Raw genomic sequence first — 16,011 nt, forward strand, 5'->3', positions numbered from 1 at the left:
CCTGACCTAGCAAAGGGATTTCCTGAATACTTGAGCTAAATTAGAGCTTAAAAGAAGAATATGGCCCAGCCCACTCTTGCTAAAACATTGGCCACTTACTGGCTGGGAGGTGATTCTGAAGCTTTGTGATGTCATTGCTGCTCCCTGTCCACACAAGTGAAAGCACCGTTTGCTGGCAGAAGAGCATGGAAAGCTGAGACAGGAAACATCTTGAGTCTGGCAGGGTCATCAAAGCTGTTCAAAAGAAACCAAAGACACTCTATAGCTCTTAATACAGCAGAGGGGGCAAGGACAAGGCACCCTCTTGTTGAAGCACTGGCCACTCATTACTGGTTGGTAGGGGATACTGCTGCTTTGTGAAGTCACTACTGCTATGTGTCCACCTAAGTGAGAATACCATTTGCAAGCAGGAAGAGCATGGAAGATTAAGACAGGGCAACATCCCAAGTCTGGCCGGGTCATCCAAGCTGCTGTACTGAAAGAACACCCTACACCTTTTAATACATTTCCACTTCTGACTGACAAAGATGGCTCACGAAATCGACTGGATGAACAGTCAGGCTGGAGTATGCAACATAAACCCCTACAACTCCAACAAACAGAAAGAAGGCTTGGAACGTAAAATGATTTGCTTTGTTGATGTTGCCAAACTGAACATAAAAGACAAGAATTTGGACCCAAATATTGTACGTGACCAACTCGAAAACATCACAGACCCTGCCAGTGAACTTGACTTAAGAAACCTGGAGGAGAAGGAGGTCATTGTATTCAAGGACAATGAAGGAAGTAATTGCAATATTACCAATGGAGCTGTCTGCCTTTTCAAGCAAGGTTCCTTGGAAGATGTCAATGTTGTCAGCTGGCTCAGTAACAACCTCCAGAAATATGCATTTGGATTCCAACACGCACTGACTCCTTTGAGGACCTCTCAGAAAATAAAGGTGTTTGATAAGGGATCTCAGAACAACAATAACACTGGTTCCAACCCTTCAATGGCTGAATCAGAAAATTCAGATGATCTTGCCTATTATGCTAATAAACTCTGTTCCTTAGTCGTTGAGATGGCCCGTAAAGAGATCAAGGATAAATGGGAGAATGCTGGTAAATACTTATGCCAAAAAAGTTCTTATAGCCCAGGAAGCAGATATACTACAACAGAAAACAAGCCATCTTCAGAAAACGATTTCAAACAGCAAGAAGGATCATATTCAGAAAGAATGAAAAGATCAGATGATACTACCTCTGTCAGTAAAGGGATGATGTTATACGCAAACCAGATGGCTTCAGACATGATGCTATCATTCCTGAAGACCATGAAAGTCCAAAAGGGAAGACACCCTCCACCAGCATGTATTCTTTTAAAAGAGGTACTGGTGAGGCATGCCAAGGAAATTATCTCGGACTTGATAGATTCCTCAATGAAAAATTTACACAATATCACAGGGGCACTCATGACAGACTCTGATTTTATTTATGGGCTGAAGAAGAATCTCTACAGTGTTGGAAGCCAAAAGTCCACAGAGATTTTGGAAGCAATGGTGAGACGCTTATTTAGACTCCTCTCTGGGGATGATAAGATTCGGTCCCAAAGCTTAGCTTTTACATCATATAAATTAGGGGCACAGGGGGGCCAAAGAACTCAAGGCATGCAGTTTGCATCCCTGAAAAGTGAGAGCCACAGCCAGGGGAAGGAAAGAATAGGTGGACTAGGGAAAATTGTTCCATCAGGAAGTCGGGGGTCAGACAAGCAAGGGTCAGTGGATGTGTATGCAAAAGAGCTTCTTTTAACAGCCTTAATGCAAATACAGCAGCACTTGTTGGAAAAAACCAGAAACACCAGACACCGTGAACCCAGTACCAACTCATTTGGCTATATTCACCATGACTCCACTTATGACAGAACTGGTGAGAGAAGCCTAAAGCGCTTGTCAAAGTCTTATGATGGAAGAACAGATTGTGACAGCCTCAAAGATAAAGGCAGCCTTCTACTATCCATTATCCAGAAGATCCTTCAAGAAGTTAGTTTCAGTTCTGATGACAGTTGCATGGACAAGAACAGGGGATAGATGCAGAAGACCATACAGGTAAAGAACCTCCTCTCCTGAACCAGCCCAGCGGAGTGTCAGATCTGAATGACAATATGGAGCAGATGGACAAGCACATTTATTGATCAACCTGTGGGATCTGTGATGCAAATGATCTCTTTATGGATAACTAAAGGCATTTGCTCTTGATTTTAGCTAATTAGACACCATCATCACAGCCCCATTGCAAGCTGCGGTGGAGTGAATTCAGATTGAGTGATTAAATGGTAGCTGGGCAAGATCATCAATTAAAAGCAAACTTTAAAAAGTGAGAAGAGGAGAGAGAGATTGTTATTTATTGCATTCTTAGAGCTTAAGCAATTTCCTCATAACAACCCTAGACCATTATATCAATGGAGCAATAGTGACTGGGAGAATAAGGCCCTAGGTGTAACACCGTTTTCCTAACTTCTAAGGGTTATAGCAGATCTTCATTTCAGCTAGCTTTTCCTAACCTTTTGTTTGGTAATAAATAGCACAGGAAAAACGGCATTTTCTTAAATCTACCACAATACCTTGTGAAACCCAAACAGTTCCATGTTTTATTTTACATAAGACTTTCACATTCCAGCCTAAATATGATGAGAATGCTGAATAAATAAGAGTTTAGCCATCCATTCCAACATGCATCCCATTAGTTAGCTGAGGGTTGCTTTCCCACTGTACTGTAGTCCATAATTTATTGTATTTATTTACTGGATTTATACCCCACCTTTCATTCAGGAGCTCAAGAAACTCAAAATGTATAATTGGGTAAACTGCATATATATAGTCTCATTCCACATATAGAGACATATATTACAGCTGCATGGATTAGAAACAGAGAAAAGGAGCTATGAATTGTGATACACAGATTGGACTAAGAAAATAGCAGGTTGTGTATGCAAGAAATAGAGCATTATAAAATGCCAAAGAGAATAGTGATAATCCCAAACTCCAAAACAGTATGTACTGTCACTCAGAGATCAATAAAATTAATCCAGGTAGCCACTTTGCAACCCAGAAGAGGGATCTATACCACCACCTGAGCAAAAGAAAGAAGATTAGTAATAGGCCTTTGATATTTCCAGTACACAAATATTAAGATTTATCAAAATGGGCCACTGAGCAATAACTATAATGGGTTTATAGTTCACTTTCCTATTAGGAATCTCAATTAGCTGGTCTGAATCTGCTGCCTTTCTACCCATTTTTCAAGTTCACTACAGGGGCTGTGGGGGGCGGGGAACAAGGGTGGATCAGAATGACAAAAGCAGCCAGCTCCTGCAGATGCTGATGGTTCACTGTCAGGAATCTGAACACCATTTATTCCCAATCTACAATTCAAGTGTCCATGGAGAAATACATTTACCTCTTACACTGACATACTTCCAGAATCTCACCCGGGCCAGCATGGCAAAGGATGGGAAGGAGAGGAAGGGAGTGAGCAAGCATACAAGAGCCAGCCCTACCTGCACTAGGATGTAACCCCACCCCCTTTGACAAGCTGCCCGGAGAGGAGGTGGCCATAGGGATGAGGGTGGCAGTGGGCAGTTCCTGTTACATGAAAAACTATTTCTAAGCATAGCATAGCCTGGAAGGAAGAGTGACCAAGAGCTATCAACCTGGAGCTCCAGCGTTCTTCCTCCATGGTACCTTCTGGGCTCAGAACAGGTGACCTGGGTTCAGCAGGCAGGTCAGGGCAAAGACGCAGCCTCCTCCCCTGGCCTGCTGCCGATATCCCAATGAGTCAGGAGGGAGGGGCCATGAGAGGGGCCAGAACGGGCAGCCCTGGAGCAAGAGAACTTCCAAAGGCTCCCCAACACCAAGGGAGGGAGCTGGTGCTTTTCTTCTCACAGGGGAATTTGGTAGCTAAGGAAGAAAGAATGCTTTTAAAAGTATTCATCTAGAACAGGGCCCGGCGGCTAGAGATTCCAGCCGAGTGAGCTGGGCCTGGAGATGTGAGTGATGCACCAGAAAAGCCAGACAAAGGCTCAGGCATGTATGTGCACACACTGAAACACAAAGGCGTATGCAGGCAGGAGCAGACAGAAACAGGCCCAGGATCTCTGCAGGCAAAAAACTGCAAGTCTGCGTTGCAGGGTCAGTCGGACAAAGGCAACCCAGACACCCCTTTGCTGGCTCAAAGCAGCCAGTCTGGGGTGCCCTTTCAGGGCCACATCAAGCCACTCCTGAGTGCTCATCTCATCAGCGTGGATGCCTTCATAAAGGGACAGGAGTTCCCTAAGGGATAGTACATCTGTAGGACTAACCAGAGCATGACACTCAAAATTTCATCCCATTCCTGTTTCTATTAGCCATAGCGTAGTCCACAATGAATATGACTGGGGTCAGCTGCAAGCTCGGTCAGATGGAGCTCGCAGTTCTTTAGGCCACCATTTATGAAAACACAATTGCTATTATCATTCCTCTTCTTCAGAATCCCACATTGTTCAAGAACTCAGGGAAAGAGTTCTGCCCCACTTCTTGGGCCAATAGTATTAACCTGCATTCTGGGCTCCCATATCCACCTTCACAGAACAGGAAGGTTGAACAAGACAAAAGTGACCTTCTGTGATTCAGAGCCCAAAAGTTGGACTTCCGTCTTTTTCCAGATTTTGCACAGGGAGCAGAAAGTAAGGAAAAGGATGGGTGTAGTGCAGGAGCAAGTCCATCCTTGTGCTGGGCTGTCTACAAGTTAAAAGCTGACAAGAAAAAGTTGCTAACTGGGCAGAGAGAAAGAGATTGAAATCTTTTTGATCCTTGTACCTCTAGCATAAACAAACAGTCCATTCTCCATATGGCCCATCTAGTGATTACATTGTGCTATTATATCTACTACTAAGGAAAGGAGATGAAATTATCTTGAAGCTCATTCTTATGGCCATCTAACAAGAACGAGTTCATTTTTGTCATTTGGTGAAGAAGCCTGGGGAAGAACATACTGGATTCCCCATTTGTCTCAAATCTGCATGTGAAGAAGGGTGAGTTTTAGAAATTTAGACTGCAGCTTTGGTTTTGGATGTCTTGAGCTATTACAAAAAAATAAGTGTTGGCCAAGGAGGGCAAGTAAGAGGCAAACTCCATGCTTCCAATAAAACCCAGCTACAGATTTTGCACTGTGTACCATGTCTGCTGAGGGTTCCCAAACGTTCTGGTGTTGGCTCCCTAAAATAATAAATGAATTTGTGTGACCCCCCCCCACCGCCCAAATAAAACTGTCAGACAACACTCTGGCAGGGCTCCTGTTGTCAGCTATGTCCTCAGCACCAGGACATCCAGTTATGAGGCTACAACTGTATCCCTTCAAAAGTTCTGTACATAATTGTGTGGACTGTGTATATATATCTGCCTTTCTCTTGTCATGTACTCATCATACGTTATATATCGCACCAGGACATACCATAATGGCCCCAGGAGGAAGCCCAGGAACAACTCCCCTTGGAAGTGAGCTGTAGCTCATGAAAGTCTGAAAAGATGCTACCAGACTCTTTCTGGGTTTTGGCTACCAGAGACTAACATGGCTCTCTCCTACAATGTCTTGGAAGAGGGGGAAGTGAAGTTAAGCAACAGTGTCTTGATTTTGGCTAAGTTACTTTGGACTACTCAGGAGCAGGCTGGGATTGTTCCTGGGACAACAAAAGCTATCAGACCACCCCAATGCCTGGATCCCACATCCAATGTCATCTGGTGCCAGTAGCTAAGTAAAAAATGCACATGTCCAAGCAGAGCAGCAGTGAAAGCCTCCTTAGATATGCTCACAGTCCCCCAGGGGTTCATGGCCCACATCTTGAGAACCCCAATATAAGCAAAGAAGGCTAAAACCAGTCACTTTCACTTCATTTGAGTGAAATTTAAGCAAATGACACAATCTACGTACTTCTAAATGTCCTTGAACTGACCCAGACTGACAGCTTTCAAGCCAACAGTCTCAGTGATGATTCCTAATATTCTCTTTTCAAAACATCAGTACTAATCAAGGCTATAAATCTTCTGGAAATGATTTAATGGCATTTAATCTACCATTGTTAAAGAGTAGCTTTTTTTATAATATATTCTCACTGATGGAAGCTGCCTCAAATATTGAGATGGAATTCAGTTTTTTAAGAATGGATGTGATTTCAAACAGTTGGGATGAAATTCTGCTTTAGGGCTACAGAGTCCAAGGACCTGAGGTGACCTTGTCTGAAGACAAGTGGAATGAATTGTGAGAAATGTGGTAACCCCAGACCTCCTGCTAGCAGGATGAAACCAGGTGGCAAGCTTACATATTTAGGCAAACAGCATTACATCTGTTGCCAAATGTCTCAGAGTCACTGGGGTAGGATGGGTTGGACTCAGAAGTCAGTCCTGCAGAAAGGACTATCAACCATATATTATGCACTAACTTTCCACTTAAGAAAGAAAGAAGTAGTAAGCTTGGATGTAGCCTTACTGTTCTTTCGACTGTCCTGCTGTCCTGCCAGTAACACGCTCCTCTAATCACTTGGCACCTAAGTCAATGCAATTACTTTTGCAATCCACCAGAGGGCACTCACAGTCCAGGTTGGTCCCACCACCTGATAGATGTGAACAGGTCCTAAAGCTGTTGCAGCCTGTCTAGTGCCATGTCAATACCTTATGCCACCTTCCCATTTTAGTTACATGAACGTCAGGTTTTCATAGGTTTCCACCCACCCATCTTTCTCTCGGTGCCAGATACTCTGAGGTTGGGGAGGTTTTGCAGATCAGCTGTCAATACTTTGGGATGTATCCTATCCCCAGATCCTTCCAGTGACAAAAATTGGATCTATACCTAGCTGGCCTGCTAATCAAATAGTCTCATTATGACAAAACTATTTACTCACCGTTCCCAGCTGAGTGAATAAAATGGAAGAAACAATGTCAGAGACCCAGCCCATGTAAATCTTTTAATTTCCTTCATTGACTGTGCCTATGTTTTCAGAAAAACACATTAGGAGAATAACAACTTAGTCTCACCCAGTTGTAAGATCATGACTAGGGAGGTCTATTGGCTTGTTATTTTTACACGCTCATAAAGCAGTGTTTATGGGCCATAGTTTGGTTGTATATAGGGTGTGCTGTAGTTTTCTACAGTTGATCACTTCCACAGTGTTCAAGGATGTAGATATTTTGAACCAGGATTAGCACCACTAGTGGTGCTATATTGCTTTTTTCGATTGGTTTATAAAAGTTCTGAGAATTAGGAAGTGGGACTAACATGGCAGCTATGTCTCATTGGCATAAGCTAGTATAAATGTGAAACTACCCCCTGCTATTTAAGTGAGCTGAAAAGCATTCTGTTAAAGGAGAGCAGCAGGTAGATGGGAAAGTATTCATCATTCAGCAACTCCTTCTTTCATTCCTGATTGATTGATTGATTTTATTTAAAAGATTTATATGGCTGCCCATTTTAAACACAACTCTGGGCAGCTCACAACAATAAAACCAGTAACTATAAAATCATAAACCATAAAAACCAAAAATAAAAACCAAAAACCCGGTGTCTCACTCATCCCCTTGAGATGCCCCACAACCAGCTCCAGGTGTCCTCATTCTATCCCAGTGTCTGGGTAAAAAGCCAGGTCTTGACGGCCTTCCGAAAGGCTAAAAGGGTGGGGGCCTGCCAAATCACTGGAAGGGGAGGGTGTTCCTTAAGGTAGGGGCAGCCACAGAAAAGGCATGCTTCCGATGTCCCACTAGGTGGCAAGATTTCAGGGAAAGGACTTGGAGCGTGCCTACCCTATCTGATCTGGTAGGACGGGCAGATATTCTCAGGGAGAGGCGGTCCCACAGATAATCTGGTCCATTGCATGTAGGGCTTTAAAGGTGATAACCAGCACCTTAAATTGCACCCAGAAGGAAACTGGAAGCAGTGCAGCTCGTGCAGCAGAGGTGTAATGTGGGCGAACCTGGGAACAGCCAATACTGTGCACACCCCTGCATTTTGGACCAGTTGTAGCTTCCGAGGGGTCTTCAAGGGCAGCCCCATGTAAAGCACAATTGATTTCCTCACTCCTCTTCAAACTTCTTCCAATTTGGGCCAACAAAAGCCATTTTACTCAGCTGGTCACCTCACAGAGCACCAGAATAGCTAATAAAAGGCCCATGTATGGAAGACAAGCTCAGAAGAACAGTGGAGCTAGAAAGTCAGATCAGGAAGAAGATTCACCACCGTGACAAGGCCCATCTTTTAACAGCATCGTTTTCAGGACTATCCCAAAGCCCGGAGCTTGGTATTGATCAGTGGGGATTTCCAACCATCCCTCTGCCTGCCTGCTCTCAACCAGAAGTGATGAAGTGCAGTTGAGGGTCACAATGGAGGGCTTGCCACATGTCCATGCTTCACACAGCTGCTGCTGTTTAAACTAGCTGTGTAACGCACATTCAGTACTGGCAAATCCACACAGCAAAAGTCAGCCTGTGCCTGAGAGGAAACCTGTATTTAAGCAGCCACAAAATGGCAGAAGAAGAAAGGACCTTGGCAGGGTCACATGCCTATGATTACAAGGGAAGCACCAGGCAGGGCTGTTTCTTTCCCCTCTCCCCTCCCCCCTCCTCCTGAAAGCAAATGAATCCAGAATGATATTTTTATTTGTCATAGAATATGTTTGGAAAAATTAAGTATGATAATTTCAAAGTTCCAGGGAAGGGACTGATTGGAGACAACTGTTAGGAAGACTACAAACATTCCTCCCTCAGTCCTCCAGTTTGGGCCTGGTGACATCATCCAAGAGGTCATAACCTTGCATCTAGTGTACTTCAACAGAGTCTGTGAGGAGCCACCCTGGAGGACTGTTCAGTAACATAAACTGGTATAGACCATCACAGATTGAGATGGTGGCACAGATTAATACAAATGTGTGTCATGATTCCTCTGGAATGTGCCTTGAATTCCTGCCAACTTCCAGGCATAATTCACCAAGCTCTAAAGTGCATTAAGGCCAAGCTGTAAATTATGTTATTTACACTTTAAAAACTTGCTTAAGCTGGCCACTTTTATTGAAGAAGTCAAAGCATCCAATCCAGAGTGTATGTTCTCAAGCCAACCTGGAGTTTTTTGTCAGCTTCTTGCTAAAATATATGGGTATGGTTGGTGCAAACAGCATCTGGGAGCCAAGACAATGTCTTCAGCAATTGGTATGCAGCCCCATCTAATTTAGCACCATTTACCCCTGGCTTTTTAAAAGCATGAAATACCTGATGTGCAGTTTGTTCCTTAGACTGCAATCTTATGCACTCTTCAGCTGAAAATAGCAGGATTAATTTCTTTGTAAACAATATACAGTGCATTGCAATGCGAGGTTGTAAACCTCAGCCTGTTTGCCTGGGGGTACACTGAACATAGCAAGGCTCTCTTTGGAGTAAACACCGAAGATTGCTCTGCTAAATCTCCTCTTTTTCTAGAGAATTGTGTTTTTATGTAATCTTACATCGGCAGGGGATGACCTGTTCATCAGTGCATCCAGATAAGGAATTTAGAACCTTAAGAATATGCGAAGTGTTGTTCATGGCAACTTCTTTAAAATGCTCTGAGGTTTGCCCAGCCCTGGATATCTTTTAAAAGCAATATGATTTAGGCAACTTTTCAGGACATATATCAACTTTACATTATCAGAGTACTCATGATTTCAGTTCTCTGCTCTCTTAAAACAATAAGACTGTGAGGGGTGAGACTAAGTTCCACAAATTAAATTTCTCATAGTTTGATGTAGCAAAACTAGAATAACTCTTGATGCAGGAGCCCTGACAATGAAGTGATAGAAATCTATATCTGATTTCTAAATGTATTTTACAGTACCAAGGAGGAGCATCCAAAAAGGGTTTTAGGGATTATGGATTAAAAGCAAGCACATTATGTAATAACATTGATACTGAAGAGAGGCAATCAATGAAGGAAATATTTAATCCTGTTTGTTCTGTTTTGCAATGAAAAAAATGGGATTAAAATTGAATAAAAAGAAGACCAGACTAAGGATGGTACAACAAACAGCCTTAGATTTAACAGTGGAGATATAGAAGTGATGGACAGCTTCTGCCTTTTGGGATCAACCATCAATAATAAAGGCATAAGCAGTCAAGAAGTGTGCCACAAACTAGCACTTGGTAGAGCATCCATGAAAGTCTTGGAAAAGATATTCAGATACTGTGATGTATCTATACCTACAAAGATCAGAATAGCACAAGTAATAATATTCTCTGTGACACCCTATAGAAGCAGAAGTTACATTTTGAAGAAGCAGGACAAAAAAGAGTATTGACACTTTTGAACTTTGACGTTGGAGAAGACTCCTGAGAATACCATGGACAGCCAGAAAGCCAAACAAATAGATCCTCAACCAAATCAGCCCCAGGGTTCTCATTCCAGGCACAAATGACCAGGGTCAAATAATCCTACTTTGGACACATTATGTGACACACTTTGGACACATCTTATAAAGACCTAGGACAAGGCACCAGCAGCAATGTTACATTGCTCAGTTACAGTGGATTCAATTACAGTGGCAATAGATGTACAGTTAGAAGACCTGAAAGACCAGGTTAGGGAGAGATCATTATGGAGAAAATCAACAGTCAATACTGATTTGATGCACAATCAATCAATCAATCAATCAATCAATTTGTTATATTTATATCCTGCATTTCCCCCAAGAGTTCAAGGTGGAATACATAACACATCCTCCTCCAATTTTCCACCCATGAGAACAATCCTGTGAGACAGGTGGGGCTGAGAAATATGTCCCAAAGCCATCAAGAACAGAACTTCTTTATCTTAACTTAATTACAGGTGTTCCTTATTTAGCGACCACAATTGGGACTAGCAACTCAGTCGTTAAGCGAAGCAATCACTAAGTGAAACCATGACAGTACTTATGATCTCACTTCAGCTTTCCTTTGCTTTATAGATCTGCAAAGGTTGTAAATGTGAGGATTGGTTGTAGTTATTTTTCATCACTGTCGTAACTGCGAACAGTTGCTAAACAAGGCAGTTGCTAAACGAGGACTACCTGTAGTATGTCACATAGCTGGTTTCTTTTGCTGAATATCTGGAACTTAGGGCTAGATGGTGAGATACTTTGGCACAGTGCACATTTTGAAAGAAAACTTCTAGTTTGTCATCCTGATTTTGCCAATGTCTCCCACTAATGATCCAATAGTACCTGCAAAGCCAAAGGGAATTAATTATATCAGCTGCCTATCCTTTTTGTTTTGTTTTGTTTCGTTTTATCTTTTGGCATAGTTGCTGACTGAAGGAAAAGGTAATTGCTATGTACATGAGGAGAAACACATAAGATACCATGTTAATTGCAGGCTTGGGGAAGGTGGCTGCAAAACACTGCCTGGGATATTGGTGGGACCAGAGCTGGAGGGCAAGAGTGGGGTGAGTCTATGGGGCCTGTGGGCACAGAGGGCCCCGCCAAGCTCTCACTCACTGCCCACTCTTTGTCCTACATCTTAACAAACCAAATCAAGCGGGCATAAAAGAGACACCATGAGGAGGAGAAACCCATCCCATTCTGCCAAACAGAAAAATGCCTATGAGACGATCATTCCTCTTCTGAAAACAGTCACGTTATTTATAAAACTATGGTCACACATCATGCCCTCTTGAATTATTTTGGAGATGGGATTGTGGATAAAGCAAGCGTGAATCACCACTCATACACTCTTCAGCAGAGGAGACAGTGATTGGGTTCACTGGGTGTTGGGGAAAGGGGGTGAGCCCAGTAGAGGGCCTAGGGAATGGTCTTGAAGGGCAGTGGGAAGGTCTACCATCAAGGCAACAATCAGGCAAGGCTGGTTTGAGGCCATTCCAAGGCACAAACTTAAGGAAACACCTCAGACAGGCCCTTCCCAATTTTTCACGAAGATAAAGTGAGAGAGGGGGAAGCACATTCAGACTCACATGATTCTGTTACCACAGCTGTTCCAATAAAAGTAACTTTAGACCCATATGGCATTGGTTTCTTAGTCTGTTCTACTTTACAGAGCCAACAAAACCTATTCCTTCTTATAAAAATTTCTCCAGTCAATCAATTGCCTCTTCAACTTGGCATATCAAGTTATAATTTATTTGTCAGATTTATATCGTGCTGCAATTATAAATCAATCGATTATACATCTGTCATCCATGGGCCAATCTGGCTATATAACTAAGACCAAAATGGAAGGCTAGAGGACAGGAACTGGTACAGCTGACATAGGTAAAGAACCCACCAAGTGAGAGAAAGAAAAGAAGAATATTTAACAGCTGTATGTCCCTACTCATCAGTCTCCCTGCTGGGGCTGGCCAACATACAGTACGTGGTTAGAAGAAACCCAAATTGCTTGTCCTGGAGGATTTCCATATCCTTACCAAGGGCTGTCTTAATGACAGCTGTGACAACCCCAGGGCTGCCATAATGTTGGTCCTGGAAGCTATCAGGATGGGAAGAACAATGAATGTCACTCATAAGAGTAGAGGAAAGCTTTCAGAAGTTCCAGAGAATAGTATTCTTGGTTCTGCATTCAGAGGCATGTGCTTATCTCTTCTTAATTAAAAGCAACTCCCATTGTTTTCCACGATGGGACTTATGGCCAATTAAGCATGCTTAAGATAGCAGTTCTATTTAGTTTATAATGTTGTTAAGTTTTTATTAACAAATACTCATTGCCATTACTGTAACTGAGAAAGATTCCACATAAAACCCTGGAGATCAAGGAAGTCTCTGACATAACAGTCCACTGATTTAACTCACAATAATAACTGCCAGAAGATATTAAAACCAGGACTTGTAATTTGTTAAAAGGTTTGAAACCAGAGGCTTTCCTTTTGGGCTGATGGGCAGACAGTTGGAAAAAAGTCATGGAACTTTGTTTGTGTATGTGGTAACTGCAGCAATATTATTATATGCCCAAAAGCGGAAAGACACAGCACTACCCACAATGGAGGAACGGTTGGTGAAGATGGCCAAACTGACTTCCTTGATTGGAGAAAAGACAACTTCTGTGTTAATTGCTGACTGGAAACCCCTTATAGATTTTTTGCATGAAACAGAAAAAAAATGAACTTATGATTTATGGCTTTGGTGATTAGAAAAAACATATAACAGAAAAAAGAGCTTTTCTTTTTGTAACCGTAGAGTAAGAGGTAATTTTGTAATCGTACTTATATTTGCTGCAAAGAAAATTGGACGCTACTTCTTCCTATTTCTTCTCATTTTTTCTTTTTTCTTTCTTTTTTCCTTCCTTCCTTTACTTTATATTAGTTCTTGTTAGTTTTTACTTTTTATTCAAAACAATAAAAAATTATATTAAAAAAGTAATTTGTAAAAAGGTCCAGAGAGAGATTAGCAGATAGATAGATAGATAGAGATGAGAGATGAGAGATAGAGATATTAAGGATAGCTGTCCCACGCCTAACATTAAACATCTCTTCTTTCTTGGACCCAGCATCTTCTTTGCACCCATCTTTAAAGAAAGCCCCCTCTCTCCTGGACTTCCGTAAAAAACCGAAGACCTGGTTTTGCCATCGCGCCTGAGGCAGGGAGGGGAATAGTCATTCTTGGGGATGGCTGGTATCCTAGAATGGCCCCTTATATATCCATGGACTGAAGTAGAACCTCACTGACATCTGGATTTTATTGCATTTTATATTTTTATCTTCTATTTATATTTATATGTAATGTATTATTTATAGGTTGGATTGAATTTAAAATTTTATTTTTATTGTAAACTGCCCAGAGTCCCTCCTCAGGGAGGAGATGGGCGGTGATAAAAATTTGATAAATAAATAAAGTGCTAGTAGGGACAACTGAAGAAATTGCTTTGTACTTTTCTTGGGTAACAAAAAACGAAGAGCCATAAAGTGCTGAATTTAAAGCAACTGAAAAGCTACACAGAAAAATTATGAAGAGTCAATATTTACAGTGCTACCCAAAAAGGACAAGAAGGAATTCATTCAGTTCCAAGTAAAGCAAAGTGAATTGCCAGGAAGCATGTTATGGATTTGCCTTCTATAATGGGAGACAGTTGAACATCTATCAAAGGTTGATTAAACGTAAAGAGTACTGCCAGCAGGGGAGGAGGCTAAATACCATGCACCAGCTCTCCAAGATCTCCCCTCCACTTCGTGTTCCAAAAATCCTTTTATAGTCACAAATGCCTAAGTTTCCTGAGTCAGGTCCCTTCCATACAACCACTGCGTTTGTTTCCCAGGCCTTGGAAGCAGTTTTAAGCCAATGTGCAACCATCCTCACTGCCACTGTCTCGAAACACAGATAATCCAACAGGAGGCAAACATTGCATCCTCCAGCTGATCAACAGGAGGTTGTAAAACCAGATCCAACCAGTGCATCTAGGGTATGTTTGGTACGGCACTAAAAACACCTGAGCATTTGCAATCAGAGGGGCTCCAGTGTTTGTGCTGGAACATTCATCTCCTATAGAGTATCAGCTGAGCGGGAATTAAATCATGTGGAAACCTACGGCTATGGAGTCAGTCCTGGAGAAGTGCAGACCCTACATATGGAGATGCCTTCATTCTCTTGTGCAAGCAACCCAATGGAAATATTGACCAGTTTCCTCACAGCCAGGTTAGAAGGATGGATGTAGCAGGCTACTGGGCCTTAGGCCCCAAAGGACAAAGTTAATAGTCCCCAGTTCCAAACAATGTTGCTGCTGTTGCACCCTTGGGAAGGGCTCAGAGCTGCCACTCCCCATGCCAAAACTGTGCTCTTCCTCAGCCAGCTGAGATGAAAGCTCATGGTCACAGCCCTCTCAGTAACAACCACCCCCAGCTTTAAGCCCTGAAATTAGAGCTTTCTTTGAGCCCTTTCTTTGAGGGTGATGCCACAGAGAAGATAGCACAGCAGTGTTTATATACACAGGTTTGACTCGCTCCCCCACCCCACCCTACCCCCACAGTCTATGCTGCAGTAATTACAGAGCTATGGCCTGCTGAAGCTTGGTTGTTTGCACCCTGGCTAGACATGGCATCGTTCTGGGCATCTGACCTCACCCAAGCAGCAGCTGGGAATGTGCTGGTTCATCAAACTACAGCTCACCTCAGCTCTCCAAACCAAGTAAGAACCTTACTTACTTAGTTGGGGCTGATCAGTGGTCAGATCAAGCCAGCACCTTGCACCAGCCCCGGTGAGTACAATCTATTATCGGAGAGCCAACTATAGCCACAGTGGCCTGTTTCTTCCATTCAGTCCCTCCAAACTACCAAGATCTTGTTTGTATTGCAGCGTTTTCTTTTCAATGAACTTCACGGATTCAGAGTCTCCACCATATCTCCACCTCAACAGCTGTACATTAAATAAAAATTATCTCTGCAAGCTCCATGGTGCTTATTGTTACTGTATCCCAGGTGTATGCTATGGGGATCAGGAAACAAGTGTTCCCTAAACATAAGCCATGATGCTCATTTCAAGGAAGGAGTACCACATTAGATTATGGAATGAAGCATACTTCATGTCCGGACCTGCTGTCCACAAGAACTGCCATGGCAACTCAACACACTCAGATGTATCTTACCTAGCTTGCTCCCAGAATCCATTCTAAAGAATTAGAAGAGGCAGGTCAATCAGTACTTCAATTTCGTGTTGTACAATTGTCTCTCGTGCTCATCTTGGACTGTGCTGCCTCCGTTTGACTTCAATCTCTGTATCTCTAGCGTCATCTTCTAGTATGATTTTTGTGGGCATGGGTAGAGGATAGTCATCTACAGTTCACCACAGGCTAATTTCTAATGGGTTACTTAATGCCTCCTAGTTGTAGGGATTTTTTCAAAGAAAGATAAATAGTGGATAGGGTGAATCTCGATTTGTTCCAGCAAGACACTTTTGTCTTAACCAAAGCAAAAATATATGCAGTACTCACAGTATGACTGTATAACTACCTAAGAGATGTGTATCAGTGACTCAGATATCTTGAGCATGCATTCTTGCTTTGTAAGATTAAC

General features: G+C 42.5%; 1 protein-coding gene across 1 annotated transcript; it reads left to right on the forward strand.

Moving 5' to 3' along the window:
• The first annotated feature begins 527 nt into the window (after window positions 1-527).
• LOC134501709 (A-kinase anchor protein 4-like) lies at window positions 528-2,066 on the forward strand. Its single transcript, XM_063309638.1, has one exon. It carries the CDS (start codon window positions 528-530, stop codon window positions 2,064-2,066), a length of 1,539 nt encoding a protein of 512 aa, XP_063165708.1.
• Window positions 2,067-16,011: the final 13,945 nt, after the last annotated feature.

The sequence above is a fragment of the Candoia aspera genome, chromosome 1, assembly GCF_035149785.1.
Source record: "Candoia aspera isolate rCanAsp1 chromosome 1, rCanAsp1.hap2, whole genome shotgun sequence".
Taxonomy (NCBI): domain Eukaryota; kingdom Metazoa; phylum Chordata; class Lepidosauria; order Squamata; family Boidae; genus Candoia; species Candoia aspera.

What these genes read in the sequence shown, in the direction of transcription:
- LOC134501709 (XM_063309638.1), top strand. Translation starts at nt 528, where the DNA reads ATGGCTCACGAAATCGACTGGATGAACAGTCAGGCTGGAGTATGCAAC.